Genomic DNA, 16,553 nt, shown 5'->3' with positions numbered 1-16,553 from the left:
AAATATCTATGTACTAACAAGCATACAACAGGTATAAGTAGAAATTGAAAGTGTGAATAGGCACTAACACTGAATAAATGGAAATCATAATGAAATATCACTGTCCTAATGAGCCCAACATGTAAACACTTTTATAGGTGCATTTATATAACTTTTAACAGCCAGATATTTAATATAAATAGTTTCAGAAATTAAAATATAGAAAACTTATCAATTCATTTTTGGGGGCCTCAAATGATTCCAAATAAAAAAAAAGAATAAAAAATAGGTCTTTATTGCTTATCAACATAGATATAACAATTTAAATAAAGTATTATTTAAACAAACCAAATCATATATGAAACATACTGTAACTGGGGCACCAAGGTAGCTCAGTAGGTTAAGCATCCTTCTTCTGATTTTAGCTTGGGTCAGGGTCTCAGGATTGTGAGATTGGGCCCCTCATCAGGCTCCAGGCTCAGCAGGGAGTCTGCTTGAGATTATCTCTCTCCCTCTCTCCCTGCCCCTCCCCTCTTCAAATAAATAAATAAAATCTTTTATTTTTTTTTATTTTTTTTTAATTTATTTTTTATTGGTGTTCAATTTACTAACATACAGAATAACACCCAGTGCCCGTCACCCATTCACTCCCACCCCCCGCCCTCCTCCCCTTCTACCACCCCTAGTTCGTTTCCCAGAGTTAGCAGTCTTTACGTTCTGTCTCCCTTTCTGATATTTCCCACACATTTCTTCTCCATTCCCTTATATTCCCTTTCACTATTATTTATATTCCCCAAATGAATGAGAACATATAATGTTTGTCCTTCTCCGACTGACTTACTTCACTCAGCATAATACCCTCCAGTTCCATCCACGTTGAAGCAAATGGTGGGTATTTGTCATTTCTAATAGCTGAGTAATATTCCATTGTATACATAAACCACATCTTCTTTATCCATTCATCTTTCGTTGGACACCGAGGCTCCTTCCGCAGTTTGGCTATTGTGGCCATTGCTGCTAGAAACATCGGGGTGCAGGTGTCCCGGCGTTTCATTGCATTTGTATCTTTGGGGTAAATCCCCAACAGTGCAATTGCTGGGTCGTAGGGCAGGTCTATTTTTAACTGTTTGAGGAACCTCCACACAGTTTTCCAGAGTGGCTGCACCAGTTCACATTCCCACCAACAGTGTAAGAGGGTTCCCTTTTCTCCGCATCCTCTCCAACATTTGTTGTTTCCTGCCTTGTTTTTTTTTTTTTTTTTTTTTTTTTTTTTTAATTTTTATTTATTTATGATAGTCACAGAGAGAGAGAGAGAGGCAGAGACACAGGCAGAGGGAGAAGCAGGCTCCATGCACCGGGAGCCCGACGTGGGATTCGATCCCGGGTCTCCAGGATCGCGCCCCGGGCCAAAGGCAGGCGCCAAACCGCTGCGCCACCCAGGGATCCCGTTTCCTGCCTTGTTAATTTTCCCCATTCTCACTGGTGTGAGGTGGTATCTCATTGTAGTTTTGATTTGTATTTCCCTGATGGCAAGTGATGCAGAGCATTTTCTCATATGCATGTTGGCCATGTCTATGTCTTCCTCTGTGAGATTTCTGTTCATGTCTTTTGCCCATTTCATGATTGGATTGTTTGTTTCTTTGGTGTTGAGTTTAATAAGTTCTTTATAGATCTTGGAAACTAGCCCTTTATCTGATATGTCATTTGCAAATATCTTCTCCCATTCTGTAGGTTGTCTTTGAGTTTTGTTGACTGTATCCTTTGCTGTGCAAAAGCTTCTTATCTTGATGAAGTCCCAATAGTTCATTTTTGCTTTTGTTTCTTTTGCCTTCGTGGATGTATCTTGCAAGAAGTTACTATGGCCGAGTTCAAAAAGGGTGTTGCCTGTGTTCTTCTCTAGGATTTTGATGGAATCTTGTCTCACATTTAGATCTTTCATCCATTTTGAGTTTATCTTGGTGTATGGTGAAAGAGAGTGGTCTAGTTTCATTCTTCTGCATGTGGATGTCCAATTTTCCCAGCACCATTTATTGAAGAGACTGTCTTTCTTCCAATGGATAGTCTTTCCTCCTTTATCGAATATTAGTTGCCCATAAAGTTCAGGGTCCACTTCTGGATTCTCTATTCTGTTCCACTGATCTATGTGTCTGTTTTTGTGCCAGTACCACACTGTCTTGATGACCACAGCTTTGTAGTACAACCTGAAATCTGGCATTGTGATGCCCCCAGCTATGGTTTTCTTTTTTAAAATTCCCCTGGCTATTCGGGGTCTTTTCTGATTCCACACAAATCTTAAAATAATTTGTTCTAACTCTCTGAAGAAAGTCCATGGTATTTTGATAGGGATTGCATTAAACGTGTATATTGCCCTGGGTAACATTGACATTTTCACAATATTAATTCTGCCAATCCATGAGCATGGAATATTTTTCCATCTCTTTGTGTCTTCCTCAATTTCTTTCAGAAGTGTTCTATAGTTTTGAGGGTATAGATCCTTTACATCTTTGGTGAGGTTTATTCCTAGGTATCTTATGCTTTTGGGTGCAATTGTAAATGGGATTGACTCCTTAATTTCTCTTTCTTCAGTCTCATTGTTAGTGTATAGAAATGCCACTGACTTCTGGGCATTGATTTTGTATCCTGCCACGCTACCGAATTGCTGTATGAGTTCTAGCAATCTTGGGGTGGAGACTTTTGGGTTTTCTATGTAGAGTATCATGTCATCGGCGAAGAGGGAGAGTTTGACTTCTTCTTTGCCAATTTGAATGCCTTTAATGTCTTTTTGTTGTCTGACTGCTGAGGCTAGGACTTCCAGTACTATGTTGAACAGCAGTGGTGAGAGTGGACATCCCTGTCTTGTTCCTGATCTTAGGGGAAAGGCTCCCAGTGCTTCCCCATTGAGAATGATATTTGCTGTGGGCTTTTCATAGATGGCTTTTAAGATGTCGAGGAATGTTCCCTCTATCCCTACACTCTGAAGAATTTTGATCAGGAATGGATGCTGTATTTTGTCAAATGCTTTCTCTGCATCCAATGAGAGGATCATATGGTTCTTGGTTTTTCTCTTGCTGATATGATGAATCACATTGATTGTTTTACGGGTGTTGAACCAGCCTTGTGTCCCAGGGATAAATCCTACTTGGTCATGGTGAATAATTTTCTTAATGTACTGTTGGATCCTATTGGCCAGTATCTTGTTGAGAATTTTTGCATCCATGTTCATCAGGGATATTGGTCTGTAATTCTCCTTTTTGGTGGGGTCTTTGTCTGGCTTTCGAATTAAGGTGATGCTGGCTTCATAGAACGAATTTGGAAGTACTCCATCTCTTTCTATCTTTCCAAACAGCTTTAGGAGAATAGGTATGATTTCTTCTTTAAACGTTTGATAAAATTCCCCTGGGAAGCCATCTGGCCCTGGACTCTTGTGTCTTGGGAGGTTTTTGATGACTGCTTCAATTTCCTCCCTGGTTATTGGCCTGTTCAGGTTTTCTATTTCTTCCTGTTCCAGTTTTGGTAGTTTGTGGCTTTCGAGGAATGCGTCCATTTCTTCTAGATTGCCTAATTTATTGGCGTATAGCTGTTCATAATATGTTTTTAAAATCGTTTGTATTTCCTTGGTGTTGGTAGTGATCTCTCCTTTCTCATTCATGATTTTATTAATTTGAGTCTTCTCTCTCTTCTTTTTAATAAGGCTGGCTAATGGTTTATCTATCTTATTAATTCTTTCAAAGAACCAACTTCTGGTTCTGTCGATCTGTTCCACAGTTCTTCTGGTCTCGATTTCGTTGAGTTCTGCTCGAATCTTCATTAACTCCCTTCTTCTCTTGGGTGTAGGATCTATTTGCTGTTTTTTCTCTAGCTCCTTTATGTGTATAGTTAGCTTTTGTATTTGAGTTCTTTCCAGTTTTTGAATGGATGCTTGTATTGCGATATATTTCCCCCTTAGGACTGCTTTTGCTGCATCCCAAAGATTTTGAATGGTTGTTGTATCTTTATTCTCATTAGTTTCCATGAATCTTTTTAATTCTTCCTTAATTTCCTGGTTGACCCTTTTATCTTTTAGCAGGATGGTCCTTAACCTCCACGTGTTTGAGGTCCTTCCAAACTTCTTGTTGTGATTTAGTTCTAATTTCAAGGCATTATGGTCTGAGAATATGCAGGGGACGATCCCAATCTTTTGGTATCGGTTCAGACCCGATTTGTGACCCAATATGTGGTCTATTCTGGAGAAAGTTCCATGTGCGCTTGAGAAGAATGTGTATTCAGTTCAGTTTGGATGTAAAGTTCTGTAGATATCTGTGAAATCCATCTGGTCCAGTGTATCATTTAAAGCTCTCGTTTCTTTGGAGATGTTGTGCTTAGAAGACCTATCGAGTATAGAAAGAGCTAGATTGAAGTCACCAAGTATAAGTGTATTATTATCTAAGTATTTCTTCACTTTGGTTAATAATTGATTTATATATTTGGCAGCTCCCACATTCGGGGCATATATATTGAGGATTGTTAAGTCCTCTTGTTGAATAGATCCTTTAAGTATGAGATAGTGTCCCTCTTCATCTCTCACTACAGTCTTTGGGGTAAATTTTAGTTTATCTGATATAAGGATGGCTACCCCTGCTTTCTTTTGAGGACCATTCAAATGGTAAATGGTTCTCCAACCTTTTATTTTCAGGCTGTAGGTGTCCTTCTGTCTAAAATGAGTCTCTTGTAGACAGCAAATAGATGGGTCCTGCTTTTTTATCCAGTCTGAAACCCTGCGCCTTTTGATGGGGTCATTAAGCCCGTTCACATTCAGAGTTACTATTGAGAGATATGAGTTTAGTGTCATCATGATATCTATTCAGTCCTTGTTTTTGTGGACTGTTCCACTGAACTTCTTCTTAAAGGGGAATTTTAAGAGTCCCCCTTAAAATTTCTTGCAGAGCTGGTTTGGAGGTCACATATTCTTTTAGTTGCTGCCTGTCTTGGAAGCTCTTTATCTCTCCTTCCATTTTGAATGAGAGCCTTGCTGGATAAAGTATTCTTGGTTGCATGTTCTTCTCATTTAGGACCCTGAATATATCCTGCCAGCCCTTTCTGGCCTGCCAGGTCTCTGTGGAGAGGTCTGCTGTTACCCTAATACTCCTCCCCATAAAAGTCAGGGATTTCTTGTCTCTTGCTGCTTTAAAGATCTTCTCTTTATCTTTGGAATTTGCAAGCTTCACTATTAAATGTCGAGGTGTTGAACGGTTTTTATTGATTTTAGGGGGGGGATCTATTTCCTGGATCTGAATGCCTGTTTCCCTTCCCAGATTAGGAAAGTTTTCAGCTAGAATTTGTTCAAATACATATTCTGGCCCTCTGTCCCTTTCGGCGCCCTCGGGAACCCCAATTAAACGTAGGTTTTTCTTTCTCAGGCTGTCGTTTATTTCCCTTAATCTATCTTCATGGTCTTTTAATTGTTTGTCTCTTTTTTCCTCAGTTTCCCTCTTTGCTATCAACTTGTCTTCTATGTCACTCACTCTTTCTTCCACCTCGTTAACCCTCGTCGTTAGGACTTCTAGTTTGGATTGCATCTCATTCAATTGATTTTTAACTTCTGCCTGATTAGCTCTAAATTCTGCAGTCATGAAGTCTCTTGAGTCCTTTATACTTTTTTCTAGAGCCACCAGTAGCTGTATAATAGTGCTTCTGAATTGGCTTTCTGACATTGAATTGTAATCCAGATTTTGTAACTCTGTGGGAGAGAGGACTGTTTCTGATTCTTTCTTTTGAGGTGAGGTTTTCCTTCTAGTCATTTTGCTCAGTGCAGAGTGGCCAAAAGCAAGTTGTATTGGGAAAAAGGGAAAAAGAGAGGAGAGAAAGAAGGAAAGAAAAGAGAGAAAAAAAAGGGAAGAAAAAGAAAAAAAAAACGAAAAATAAAAAAGAAGAAAAAGAGAAAGAAAAAGAAAGGAGAAAAAAAGGGGGTGGGGGAAGGAAACAAATCAAAAAGCAAAACAAAACAACAACAAAAACAAAAACAAACAAAAAAAGAACCACCGGGGAGTATCTTCTGATTCTGTGTTCTTTAAGTCCCTTGGCTTCTCCTGGAAGTTGTCTGTCTAGCTGGTGTTCTGGGGGAGGGGCCTGTTGTGCTGGTTTTCAGGTGTTAGCAGTTGGGGGAGCTGCTGTGCCCCTCCTGGTGCAGGGCTCAGTGGGGGTTGTTTACCCCGTGAGGCCGCAGGAGGAACAGCCCCAGTGGCGGGGCAGCTCTGGGAACCTGGATTCAGCTCCGGCAGGAACTCCGTCTGCAGGGCCTGGAGGCTCCGGGGCGGGGCCGCTGATCTGCTTAGCTGGGGCAGGAGCGTCCTCGCTGTCCTGGGCCCTCCCGGCCTCTGCCTGTCCCGGGGGAGGCGGGATCCTGGGCTGTGTCCCGGCGCCCTGTGCTCCGGAGCCTGCGCTGGTGGATTCGCGCTCCCGGGCCGCGCAGCCCCCTCCGCGGAGCCGCCGCCCGAGCCCCTCCGAGCTGCTCCTGGAACCGCGCAGGCCCCTCTGCACGGAGCCTCTTCCTCTGCCCGAGCCCGGCCGAGCTGCTTCCGGGGCCCCGCAGCCCCCTCCGCGGAGCCGCCGCCCGAGCCCCCCGAGCTGCTCCGGGTCCCGCCGTGCGCGCTGCAGCCCTTAGGGAGCTCGGCGCACTCTCCTGGGCGCGCAGTTGCTCTGTTACTGTCCCCGGGAACCCGAGGGCATCCCTTCTCTCCTGGGGTCCTGCTCCAACTCCCCGCGAGCCCCTTTCCGTCCGGGAAGATTGGTGCAGCTCCTGCTTCTCCGGGACGGGGCTCCCCTGTCCTGGGGTCACTCGCCCCGGCCTCAGCCCGGCTCCTCGCGGGGCCCCTCCCCCTTGGAGGCCTTTGTTCCTTTATTTCTTTTCCCCCGTCTTCCTACCTTGATAGAAGCGCGAACTCTTCTCACTGTTGCATTCCAGCTGGTCTCTCTTTAAATCTCAGGCCGAATTCATAGATTTTCAGGATAATTTGAAGGTTTTCTAGGTAGTTTGGTGGAGACAGGTGATTTGGGGACCCTGCTCTTCCGCCATCTTGCTCCTCTCTAATAAAATCTTTTAAAAATATACCATAACTATGGTTTTTCTCATCCATGCAAACAGTTCAACATAAAAAGCTACCACTTAATTTTACTACACTAAAAACACTACGCAGAAAAGTTACAAAATCATAGATGCAGAAAAATACATTTAATAAAGTTTAATACATATTTCATTAGTAAAGACTTAGAAACTAGATGAAAACTATATACTGAAAATCTATAGCAAGTCTCATAATGGAAAAAGTTGTATGGCTTCCATTAAGATTAGAAAAGTACAAAAAAAAAAAAATTAAAAAAAAAAAAAAAAAAGAAAAGTACAAGAATACTCACTATCACCACTATTGTTTAATAGAGTTTTGGTCTACGTTGATGCTATAAGAAAATTTCAAAAGTCTAAGATGTGTAAGGCTTAGAAGTGAAGAGATAAAACTCTCCATATTTGCACATATTTATATATAAAAAGCCTAACAAAATAAACAACTACTAGAATAAGAAAAGTTGCTGGATTATAAACTTTAAAAAATTAACAACATTCCTCTAAATCAACAATAATCAACTAGAAAATATAAAATAGTACCACTTACAATCACAAATATTTACATACCTGTATGTATCCATAAAAATATATCCATATCTCTGTGTGGACTGATATATGTGGATATGAATATATTTATTATTATAAATGACATAATTTCATATGTATGTATACATTTGTATATACATGTGCATATTATCTATAGAAGAAAAGTTAAATAAATGGAAAGATTTGATTTTCACAAATATTTGATGCCAGATTTTCTCCAAATAATCTATGGAATCCACACAAACTCCATCAAAATTCCTATGTGAGCATAAGGATCCATACATCAGTAGCTAAATCAATTTGTGAAGAAAAGAATAAAGAAAGAGCAAAGGTGTTGGGGTGGGTGGGTAAAGAAGAGTTTATCATATGAGATATTAACATATACCATGTCAAAGTAAGACAATCAATATGGTACTGTATGAAAACAAACAAAACTGTAAAATAAGCATAAAAGTGAAAATTGACTCATGTAATATTAAAAACTGGAGATATGGTAAAGGTAGCACCACAAATCAACAGAGAAGGGACCTCTTATTTATATTGATGCTGGAAAAACTGCTTTATTATATGGAAAAAAATAACACTGAATAACTATCTCCCTTGCATCATACATAAAGATAGACTTGAGATGGTTTAAAGAACCATATGTAAAAGGTGAAGCTGTAAAGCTATTAGGATAAAATTTAGGGGAATATTTTTATAAATTAGGAGCATAAAAACACTTTTAAAATGTGACTCTCCAATACATAAACCCTAAAGTAAGAAAATTATTAGATTTCAGTACAATAAAATTTAAGATTTAAGTTCATAAAAGATGCTTTGGAGAAATTTTAAAAAGATGAGAGAGGAGGAGATAATTGTATCATGTAAACAAATATTACATTAATATTTATAATTTAGTGGTGACTGGGTGGCTTCGCTAGTTTGGTGTCTGCCTTTACTCAGGTCATGATCTCAGGGTCTTGGGATCAAGCCCCACATCTGGCTCCTCACTCAGTGGGGAGTCTGCTTCTTCCTCTCCCTCTACCGCTACCACCTGCTCATGCTCTTTTGGTCTATCTCAAATAAATAAATGAAATATTTAAAAACTTAATATTTATAATTTAGACAGCAATCAGCAAAATCACCAAGAAAAATATAAGAAATATAATACAAAATGGGCAAAGAAAGTCAATAAACATCTTGAATCAGAAGCCTAAATAGCTATTAAAAGTTTGAAGAGATACTTAAATATACTGAATTAGGAAATCGCATATTAAAACATCAGTGAGCTACCATTTTACACGTGTTGGAGTAGTCAACATCAGAAAGTAAGATAATTCCAAGTGTTAGTGAGGCTGTAAGGAGGTAGGAACTCCCATGTAGTGAAGGTGTGAGATAACTCATAAGTACTAGTAGTACTTGGTGAGTTTATCTATGCCTATACCTTATGAACCAAAGCATATATAAATATAGCACAATACCTCCTTGTGTGAATATAAAAACACAAACTCACAAAAAATATTAGCATTTCACAGAGGATAATCCATATTTATCATTTTAATGTGGGTGACTATGATAAGAGGGAGTGAAAAATAGAATGAAAAAAGCAAAAATAAAACAAGAATGAAAACTTATCCTAGCCTATAAGGATAATGTGCTATGGACTGAGAATTGCAATTATCTTAACTCTGCTTCAAAGTTCCAGTAAAATATGAAGAAGAGATAAAAATGCACATTTTGCTTAGTAGGAATGTTTATGATTGTTTTCTAGGCATGCAAAACGCTGGAACTGAATGCACACATGTGTACTACACCAAGTCTGAATCCTAGCTCTGCAGTTTCCTAGTTTTAGAAAGTCCTTCATCATTTGTATCTCATGATAGCCTTGTAAAAAAAGTTGAGTATTTATTATTATGCCTATTTGTTTTTTAAAAAATGAAGCTAAGAAAAATCAAGTGACCTGTTTATGCCCTGTAGATAGTAAGTGGTGACACCAAGGTTTCTTTTTTTTTTTTTTTAATTTTTATTTATTTATTATAGTTACAGAGAGAGAGAGAGGCAGAGACACAGGCAGAGGGAGAAGCAGGCTCCATGCACCGGGAGCCCGATGTGGGATTCGATCCCGGGTCTCCAGGATCACGCCCTGGGCCAAAGGCAGGCGCCAAACCGCTGCGCCACCCAGGGATCCCGACACCAAGGTTTCTGACAGCTTTACACTCTGCTGTCCTGTAGCTTGAACTGTATGAAATGACTGCTAAGTAACCACTCTTTATCTATCAAAATGACCATTTCATATGGGTTACACTAAAATTTAATGTTTCTTCTTGTGTCAACAATGAGAGGTTCACATAATTTAGCTGCAAAAAATAAGGCAGGAAAGATAAAGAGGGAAATGCTAAAAGATGAATTTCATATCCCTAAACATCAAAATTTTATAAAATTCAACAATATCTAATATAAAATTCTTAATACATGATATAAAAGAGCACTGAATTCTTAGATAATATAGGCTTCAAGTGGCTTTTTTAGAAAAAGATACCTTAGTAAAGGACCAAGAAGGAATCCAAATAAAGAAAATTTTTGTACCTTAGAAGAACCATATATCCAGGGATCGCAGATAAAGAATAAATGAAACTGCCAATTGCTGACAAGATTAAAAAGTACTGGAGCATCATGGAACAGTCATATCCTTTGTCACACAGCCCAAGAACTGCAGATGAATTTCCTGAGGTTTGAATGCAGCTACAATTTTGGAACACCTATCAAAAAATAATATATTATCCTATTTAAGAAAGTAAAATTTTGAACACACATCACAAATATTTTCTACATAGCTAACTGGATCAAGATGGAGACTATTTATTCCCTTTATTCTCATCTCTATTATGGTGCTTCTCATGATTATAGCTTAAAACAAAACATGGAAGTGTGGTTTTAGAAAAATGGTATTTCTTTCTAACATATGGAGTACATTTGCAATCACTCAGCTATCCTAAAGTCATGTCTGTTAAAGACGCATACTGTTCTGCTACAACATGAAGTATGAGAAACAAAATTTGTTTTCAAATATTCAGCTGAAATATTTAGCTTTATGAATAAAGCTTTGTTTCAAAAAGTATAGTTTATTTCAAAACTGTAGTAGAGTCAATCCTTTAAAAACTCATATTTCCAGGTTTTCTTTTTTTCAGGTTTTCATAAGAATCAAAAGTTATATTTTACTTTATTACCAACAAATTTTTAAATATTGTAAAATTTTCAGGAGAAAAAAGCAGCCTAATTCTATCCTCTTAAAAAGCTGTCAGAATGTGAAAAACACAGAAAGCACATGCATATATATATATATTTAGAAAAGGGGAAAAAAGAGAAAAAAATGGCAAAGCAATTAGCTGTGTAGCTGAGATCAAAACAACCAACTCCATCTCAATGATAAAAATATTTCAGTCCAGAATATTTTTAAAATGAGTTATATAATAATGTCAACTGCTATGGAATTAAAGATCAGTGTCCAGTATACTCAAATAAAAATAATTAATTAAAGGATAAGAACAGTGGTCAGACACTGTGCAGGTTTAAAGTAAGATTTATGAAATAAAAGGTAAATCAAATGAACATACAGAAAAACTTTAATTTTACTTTTATGAAATGTGGACCCACTTCATGTTGGAAAGTTCCAATGCAATGCATAAAACCATGTTTTGTAAAAGAGACCGACAGAATGTGTTACCATGTTTATTCCTGTTCCAACGGATGTCTCACAACCAGCAAGACAAGCTGACATATATGACACACCATTGTTTCCACACACAGGGTCCCACATTTTAATTGGACAGTTGCAATCCTTGTTACAGTCCGCAAGGATGGTATTTTCCACATATAAATCTTGTTGTATTCTGAAATGTTTTAAAATAACGCATGGATATTGAAAGACTATTAGAACATTTCCTTATTATTTTTTCATCTTAATCCAAAATTATATTTCTTCTGACCCCCAAAATAGAAGCAGAAATCTTCCCACCTTCAATGTCTGGCCTCAGAACTGTAGCTCTGGCATAAAAAACACGTGCTTTGGTGACCACATAGCAACTTTTCGATTTACTTCAGATAAGCAAGTAGCCAATAAACAGGCATTAACTGAGTGCCTACCATATAGAAGAGGTTTTTCTAGGTATTATTAGAACACAAAAATGAAGATGACCTAATCCCTGTGGTTGATCCATATGGTAGTTAGTAATGAGAGATCTTGTGTTATGAAAGCAATCTTGAAGTTCAAAATCTGTAAGTTCAATTTGTTTTTTTTTAAATGTAAGTTCAATTTGTAATGCAGACAGTATATTTAGCTTCAGAAATCTAACTACTTGAGTAAAAAATACCTTCTTCTAGTATAATGTCCAGTAGTCATAAAATTGGCAACATATGGGCATGTGGGTGGCTCAGTGATTGAGCATCTGCCTTTGGCTCAGGTTGTGATCCTGGCGTAGTGGGATCAAGTCCTACATTAGGCTTCCACCAGGGAGCTTGCTTCTCCCTCTGCCTGTCTCTGCCTCTGTCTTTGTGTCTTTCATTAATAAATAAGTAAAATATTTTTTAAAAAATGGCAGCATAAGTTGTTGTTGACCAGTCTCCCTCCCAAGAAGACCAAGTAACAGCTATCCAGACAAGATACCATTGTTAAAATCCCAGCACTGGGGTGAGGCTAAAGCATCCCTCTGGACCATGGAGACCTAGAAGGATCACATTGGAAGAGTAAGAGGAGCTGTTACACTGTAATCAAATTGCCCCTCCCCCAGGTCAACACAATGGCACACAGAGAAGTCCCCCCTGGTCCTACTGTTTCTCCAAAGGGAAAAGAGAGCCCAAGGTAGACATTAAGTTCCCTCAGCATTGTGGGATATTTCCCAGAAGGCCCATTCAGGTATCACCTCATGAGCATCACTGAGAGAATCTGTAGGCCTCCCTTATTAGGAATTAGATAAAGAAGAAGAAGGAAGACAGGGATTACAGCAACCAGCACTCAGATTTTGGCGGACTGTTTTCTCACTTGCAACCTTGTGCAAGTACAGACCCAGCCTGTAGTTCTGCTCATTCTACAGAGCTGAATGGTGGCTCCTATTGACCAAGAATCTCAGTTGGCAATTCTACTTGACTTGGGTTCCCAGTCAACAGGGCATACTGGCATTGGAGCTTGTTCAACTCCCTTATCTGAGAAAGGAAGAAAATTCACAGCCCTGCCTAACTAGTGAGTATAGCCTCCAGTCTCACTGATTTGGAAAGCCTGGCCAGAGAATGTAGGCAGCCATAGAGTCCATCCTACAGCCCTGCTCCACCTGGGAGTCAAGCTAATAGCCCTGCCCTAAGCATAACCTCTGGCCCCACCTAACCAAGGAGGCTGAACAATAACCCTGGGCAGCCTCAGAGCCCAGACTACAGCATCACCCAGGCACAGAGCCCAGCCTTTGGCCCTACCCAATTGCTGAATACAGCCTGAAGCCTTATTTAGGCAGGGAACCTAGTCAGTGACTATGCCCAATCATGGAGCAGAGGTTGCAGCCTTACCTGATGAGAGAATTTGGACCGTGATCCTGCTCAAGCAGAGAATGCAGTTTCTAGCACCACCTAGCTCTGGGATATTAGAGGCCTCTCTCCTCCAGAGAGCGTGGTTGGAAACCTTGTTCAACAGTAAAGCCCAGTAACTCCCTTGTGAAGCTCGCCCTGTGGCCCCACCTAACTTCAAGGCACAGCTTGTCACCCTTCCTGATCATAGAGCACAGCATGAGACCTTAGCTGATCAGGAACAGTTGTGAGCCCAACCTATATCCCTGACCAGTGGCATCATCCTGACAGGGAATATAGTCTACAACCTACTAGTGGTCCCTTCTGACTGTGGAGCACAGCCAGAAGCCCTTCCCAATCAGAAAGCCCACCCAGTAGTCCCATTTGAATGTGCAACACAGCCAAGAATCCCAAATAGGTTGAATCCAAAAAGAAAGTATACCAAAACACATAATAATTAAACTGACAAAAGTAAAAGATGAAGAGAAAATTTTGAAATCAACAAGACAAAAATGATTTGTCACTTTAAGGGTATTTGCATAAGACTATAAGCAGATTTCTCAACAAAAACTTTGCAGGTCAGGAGAGAGTGGGATAATATATTCAACATATAGGAAGAAAAAAAAAAACCCCTCTCAATCAAGAATACTATACCTGGTAAAGCTGTCCTTTAGAAATGAAAGAAACAAAGATTTCCCCAAACAAACAAAAACTGAGGAAGTACATCATTACTAAACCTGAATTACAAAAAATGCTAGAGGAAATTCTTGAAGCTGAAATAAAAGGATGGTAATTAACATCACAAAAACATGTGAATGTATAAAGCTCTAGTTTAAAGCTGAAAAACAAATGTATTATAAATAACCATAATTACAGTAACATATTGGATACACAGTGTAAACAAATGTAAATTTTAACATTAACCTAAGATACAGGGGAGGAGAAGTACAAAATAATTTCCATATGCTATCAAAGTCAAGATGGTAACATAAAATAGGATGCTATAAATATATTTTAATGTAAGCCTCAAACAAAGGAAAGAGCTATAGTAGTATACGAAATATTGTGCTAAATTTGTCAAAGTATACACCAGAGAAAGTTGTCAAATCACAAAGGAAATGCATTCATCAAGAAGATACAACAGTTGTAAATATTTATGCACCCAAAATTGAAGTACCTAAATATATAAAACAAATAACTAAAAGGAGAAATAAACAGCAATACAATAATAAAGACTTTAATACTCCACTATCAACAATGGATAGATAATCTAGACAGAGAATTAATAAGGAAATAGCAGACTTGAACGAGACTGTAGACCAACCTAAAAGACATATACAAATGCAACATATTCCATCCAATAGCAGCAGAATATATATTCTTTTTAAAAGTACAGAAAACATTTCTAGGATATATCATGTGTTAAGCCACAAAACCATTCTCAAGAAATTCAAGAAGATAGGAATTACATTAAGTATTTTTTCTGACCACAGTGATATGAAAATAGAAATCAATTAACAGGAGGAAATTTGGAAAGTTCACAAATATATGGAATTTAAACAACACACTCCTAAATGACCACTGGATCATAGAAGAAATCAAAAGGATCAAAAGGGAATAAAAAAATATTTTGACACAAACAAAAATGTAACCACAACATATCAAAATTTATAAGATACAGCAAAAGAATTTCTAGGAAGAAAGTTTATAGCAATGAACACATACATTAAGAAAAAAAAAATCTCAAGTAAAAACCTAACTTTACACATCAAGGAATAGAAAAACAAAAAGAGAGACAACCTAAATAAATAAAATTATAATTTAAAGAGAAAATATTACAACCAACACCACATAAATGTGAAGGATCATAAGACAAAACTATAAATTATACACCAATAAATTGGACAACTTAGAAAAATGGATAAATTTCTAAAAACATGAAGAAATAGAAAATCTGAACAGATCAATTACTGGTAAGGAGAGCATCAAAATTACAAATGTCCCAACTAAGAACAGCCCAGCATCAGATGGTTTCCTTAGTAAATTCTATCAAACATTTAAAGAAGAATTATCACTAATCCTTCTAAAGTCTTCCAAAAAATTGAAGGGGGAAACATCCCCAAACTCATTTGTGAGGCCAGAATTATACATCAGTATAATCTGACCAAAGTCGGATGAGAAAACTACAAGAAAAGAAAACCACAGGACAAATCCCTGATGGATATAGACACAAAAATCATCAACGAAATACTGGCAAATGGGATGCTTGGGTAGCTCAGCCAACGAGCACCTGCCTTCAGCTCAGGGCATGATCCCGGTCTGGGGATCAAGTCCCGCACTGGGGTCCCTGCTAAAAGCCTGCTTCTCCCTCTGCCTATGTCTCTGCCTCTTTCTCTGTGTCTTTCGTGAATAAATAAATAAAATCTTCCAAAAAAAGAAATACTGGTGAAATGAATTCAAAAAGATCACATGTCAAGATCAAGTGGGATTTATTCCAGGGACACAAGGACATTTCTATATATACAAACCAATCAATGTGATACATCCCATTAACAAATTGAAGGATAAAAATCATATGATCATCTCAATCAATGCAAAAAGGCATTTGACAAAATTCAACATCTATTCATGATAAAAAAGAAACTCTCAACAAATTAGATACAGAAGAAATGTAACAACATATAAAAAGGACCTTTATGACAAGCCCACAGCTAACATCATTCTCAATGCTGAGAAACTTTCCTCTAAGATCAGGAAAGCATAAGAATATCTACTCTATCCACTTTTATTCAAGAAGTCCTAGCCAGAGCTATTAGGCAAGACAAAAAAATAAAAGGCATTTGAAGCAGAAATGAAGAAGTGAAATTACCTCTATTTTTAGGTGACATAAATATGTATAGAAAACCTAAAGACTCTACAAAAAATGTTTAGAATTATAATCCAGTAAAGTTGCAGGATAGAAAATCAGTATACAAAAATCAATTCTGTTTCTACACACTAACAACAAACTATTAGAAGAGAAATTTCTGATAATTGCATCAAAAAAATAAAAATAAATAAATTTAGCCAAGGATGTGCAAATATATACACTGAAAACTGTAAGATATTGGTGAAAGAAATTGAAGAGGACACAAATAAATAGAAAGATATTGCATGCTCAAGGATTGGAAGAATTAATATTGCTAAAATTTCCTTGGTACCCAAGGCAATCTACAGATTTATTGAAATTGCTAAACAGATTCCAATGGCATTTTTCATAGACGTAGAAAAACAAGTCTAAAATGTGCATGGAACCACAAAAAAATAGCAAAGCAATCTTAAGAGCAAAGCAGGAGGTATCACTCTTCCTGATTTCAAACTATTTTACAAAACAATAGTAATCAAAACAGTATAGTATTAG

General features: G+C 38.0%; 1 protein-coding gene across 8 annotated transcripts in view; it reads right to left on the bottom strand.

Moving 5' to 3' along the window:
• The window catches only part of SLCO1A2 (solute carrier organic anion transporter family member 1A2), a 124,840-nt gene that overhangs the window by 12,535 nt on the left and 95,752 nt on the right, over window positions 1–16,553 (bottom strand). For all 8 annotated transcript variants that reach the window (XM_077870837.1, XM_077870832.1, XM_077870838.1 and 5 more), the window contains 2 exons: window positions 11,328–11,493; window positions 10,190–10,362 (listed from right to left, as the gene is read on the bottom strand). In XM_077870837.1, coding sequence (XP_077726963.1) covers window positions 10,190–10,362; window positions 11,328–11,493 — 339 coding nt within the window. The remainder of the gene's footprint in view (window positions 1–10,189; window positions 10,363–11,327; window positions 11,494–16,553) is intronic.

Source organism: Canis aureus, chromosome 25 (assembly GCF_053574225.1).
Source record: "Canis aureus isolate CA01 chromosome 25, VMU_Caureus_v.1.0, whole genome shotgun sequence".
Lineage (NCBI taxonomy): Eukaryota > Metazoa > Chordata > Mammalia > Carnivora > Canidae > Canis > Canis aureus.
Note: the sequence above shows the minus strand (reverse complement) of the source record. Positions and strands in the feature narration are given on the sequence as shown.